Raw genomic sequence first — 3,275 nt, 5'->3', positions numbered from 1 at the left:
CTGCCGCTTTCCCTGCCCGCCCCACCCCAGATCGGGCACAGAGCCCTTCAGCCCCTGCAGCATCGGGGGGCCTTGGCAGCCGCTTCCCGGGAAGGAGACACCGCAGGAGGGCAGCCCGGGCAGGGAAGCGGCCGGGCCGAGACCCTGTCGGCAGCAAGACCCTTCCACGCAGAGGCCTCGCCACCCCGTTCCTTGCCCAGACGTCAGGGCCTGCCCTGCAGCTGCTTCTTGTGTCCCCAGACACGGGCCGTCATGAACTTCGTGGTCCGCTACCGGCCGGACGAGCAGCCCTCTCTGCGGCCGCATCACGACTCGTCCACCTTCACCCTGAACGTCGCCCTCAACCACAAGGGCCTGGACTACGAGGTGAGCCCCGGCCCGTGCCCAGAGGCTGTGCCTGGAGCCCTGCCCGGGGCCTGGCCCTTCCACGGTGCCGGGTTATTCTGTGGGTCTCATCTCCCGGATCGCGTCTAGGTGGGCAGCCGCCCCCACCCTCCTGTGTGTCCCTTGTTAGTGGGTACCCACTTCCCTGCATCTGCCGTCTCCCTTATGTCTCTGTCCTTCCCGCCAGCCCTCCCCCTGGTCTCTGCCTGTTCCCCGGTCCCGTGTCTGCTGACTTCTGTTCCTCTCTCCTCTTCCCAGGGAGGAGGCTGCCGCTTCCTGCGCTATGACTGCGTGGTCTCATCCCCGAGGAAGGGCTGGGGGCTGCTGCACCCGGGTCGCCTCACCCACTACCACGAGGGGCTGCCCACGACCCGGGGCACTCGTTACATCATGGTGTCATTTGTTGACCCCTGACACTCAACCACTCTGCCAAACCTTCCCGGCCATTGTGCCTTCTTGGGGTGCCTGGCCCCGTCCTTGGAGAGGGGGTCTGTGCATCTCCTCTCTTTCTGAGTGCACGTCCTGTATGCCTGGGACTGAATGTGTCACCTCACCCCACCACACGGCCCTCTCAGGAAGCTCCTGGAGCCCTCCGCCCCTCCCCTCCGTCCCCAAGGGTTCAGGGAGACAGGGCTTCTCGGGGATCCCCATGTGATAAATTATTAAGGTTCCTCAGCCTCCCTCCCAATAAAGGAGGATTTCTAACTTTCGAGTCCGTATGTCATGTTTCACCTGCCTGTTAACCCCATCTCCTGCCACCGGAGTAGAAGGGACACCCTGAAAAGGGAAGACGTGAGGAGGGAGAGGCAGGATGCCACGCCTGCGTGGAAACTGGGAGCTCTCCTTGCTCCCGTTGACTGCCTGAGTGGGCTCAGACCAAAAGAAAGACTTCTGGGTCCAGGGCAGATGAAAGGCCAGCCCAGCCCAGCCTGCACAGTTCTCACTGGTCTGCCCACGTGAAAGGTGAGGCGGCACCGCTCTGAACCGGGCTCCGGGGACAGGCCTGAGGAAGTCCCCTGGAGGCGTGTGTTCTGATGAGGAAGGACAGACGGAGTCCTGCCTGTGGCCACTTGGACCTGTTTATTGGGCAGGATCAGGAAGGAAGAACACAAGGGGGGCTCATCTCCAGGAAGCTTCCTGGAAAAGGAGAGAGACCTCGTGGGAGCAGGTCTTGCCTCCAGGGAACTGGGGATCCCTTGCCCAAGACCCCCGAGGCACCCTGCAGACCGCAGATCGTGCTTTCGCTAGGTCTTCCCCCGCTGTACACTAAACTCTCTGAATTTATTCCCAATTCTTCCCTTTTGGCGGCTTTTTCTGTAGAAGCAGAGGTCTTGTTATGTTGCCCAGGCTGATCTTGAACTTCTGGCCTCGTCCTTCCACATCAGCCTCCGAAGGCACACTGGGATTCCAGGTGTGAGCCACTACGCCAGGCTCTCAGAACCCTTTAAGCCATCAAACAGGCTTGTTCACCCATCCTGGAACACTTCCTGCCTTTCTCCTGCCCAGCCTCCTGCGAAAACCTTGAGGAAGCCTTTCTTCCTGGTTATAGGGCTCATCACCAGGTGGGGTCACTTTTCCCTGTAGACTGAGCTGCTTTCCGGCCATGCTTTGAAGCCCGTCTCGCTCTGGTTCCCACTGCCCTCGTCACACACCCTGTGGATGGCAGTGGGTTGGGCAGGGACAGGAGAAAACACCTCTTGGCCGGGCGTCCTCCACAGAGGCCTAAGCTACTCCTGGGCTGGACCGCAGGCGCCAGAGTCCAGTGACGAGGGGGCTTTCAAGCTGTTCTCGCTCCTGGGGGGAGCCCTGCCTTCAGGGCTTCAGGGTAGCCCCCACTTTCCCAGACTTCTGCTAGCCCGGTCCCTCCCTGAGGCCAGGACCCTGACCTCTGCAAAGTTCAAGCACCTCCCCCCGGCTCCTGGCCACAGCCCTGGTCATCTCGGTTGGTCTTCTGGGGCACAGCCGGGTGATGAACCCTTTCCTCCCTGGCTCACACAGGTCCGGTGTGTAGGGCAGCAAGGGGGTGAGAATGGGGGCAGGACCAGGGCCGAGGGTCAGGGCCAGTGGGTGGGGCCAAAAAGGAGGGGGCTTATGAGGCCCAAGTGGCCTTGTGCAAGTGCTCTCACAGGATGGTGGCCCCCTCCAGCCTCCTCCGCAGAGGTCTCCAAACGTTCGCTGTCCCGCAATGGGTCTTCTCATTCTTGGGGCTTGGTGAGTCCCCACGGCCAGAGGATCCGGGTGGGCTCCCGCGCCGGCGCTTTGTGTCCCCAATACCCCAAGGGAGGAACTGTAGGGGTCGTTTTTCTCCCCCACCTTTCGTCCAGTCTGGGGAGCAGGTGGGTTGGAAGGGCCTGAGGGTAGAACTCGGGAAGGGGCGCAGAGGGGGCGCTCCGGCTTCCACACCTGCGTCTGCATCCCAGCCACCCCCGCCCCTCCCTCTTCCAGCCCAGGCGTGCCTGGCAGCCTTGCTCCTTGCATGCCTAAGCCGGGCCTGGGTCCTGTGGCCCTCTGCCTGGTCTGGCTCTACCGAGACAGAAACACACCCAGGGCGGGAGGCCGCCGCTCCGCCTGGGTCCGAAACCGGGCGGTCTGGCGACATTTCTGCGACTACTTCCCCGTCTCGGTGAGGACACCAGGCAAGGGGGCCTCGGTGGGGCCGGCGCCCTGGAGCCCGACCTCACCGGCGGGGTGGGGCGCCCCTCGGCTCCCCAGCTGGTTAAAGCCGCAGAGCTGGACCGCTCCCGGGGTCCGGGCCGTCGGGGCCTTCGCCAACTTCTGCACGGAGGCCACCGGCTTCTCGCGCCTCTTCCCAGGCCTGCGGCCTCACCTGCTCGTGCTGCCCTGTGGGTTCCACCTCCCGCTCTACCGAGACCACATCACGTCCGGGGGTG

The 3,275-nt window shown here is 63.4% G+C and overlaps 1 protein-coding gene across 1 annotated transcript; it reads left to right on the top strand.

The window, feature by feature from the left end:
• Nucleotides 1-239: 239 nt before the first annotated feature.
• Nucleotides 240-1,096, top strand: LOC103275674 (procollagen-lysine,2-oxoglutarate 5-dioxygenase 3-like). Its single transcript, XM_008073077.1, has 2 exons — nt 240-366; nt 643-1,096. The coding sequence occupies exons 1-2, from the start codon at nt 253-255 to the stop codon at nt 796-798; spliced, it is 270 nt and encodes an 89-aa protein (XP_008071268.1). The 5' UTR covers nt 240-252; the 3' UTR covers nt 799-1,096.
• Nucleotides 1,097-3,275: the final 2,179 nt, after the last annotated feature.

This window comes from Carlito syrichta, unplaced genomic scaffold (genome assembly GCF_000164805.1).
Source record: "Carlito syrichta isolate Samal-C Ts95f unplaced genomic scaffold, Tarsius_syrichta-2.0.1 Scaffold115643, whole genome shotgun sequence".
Classification (NCBI taxonomy): domain Eukaryota; kingdom Metazoa; phylum Chordata; class Mammalia; order Primates; family Tarsiidae; genus Carlito; species Carlito syrichta.
The sequence above is the reverse complement of the archived record's forward strand: the minus strand, read 5'-3'. Positions and strand labels throughout refer to the sequence as shown.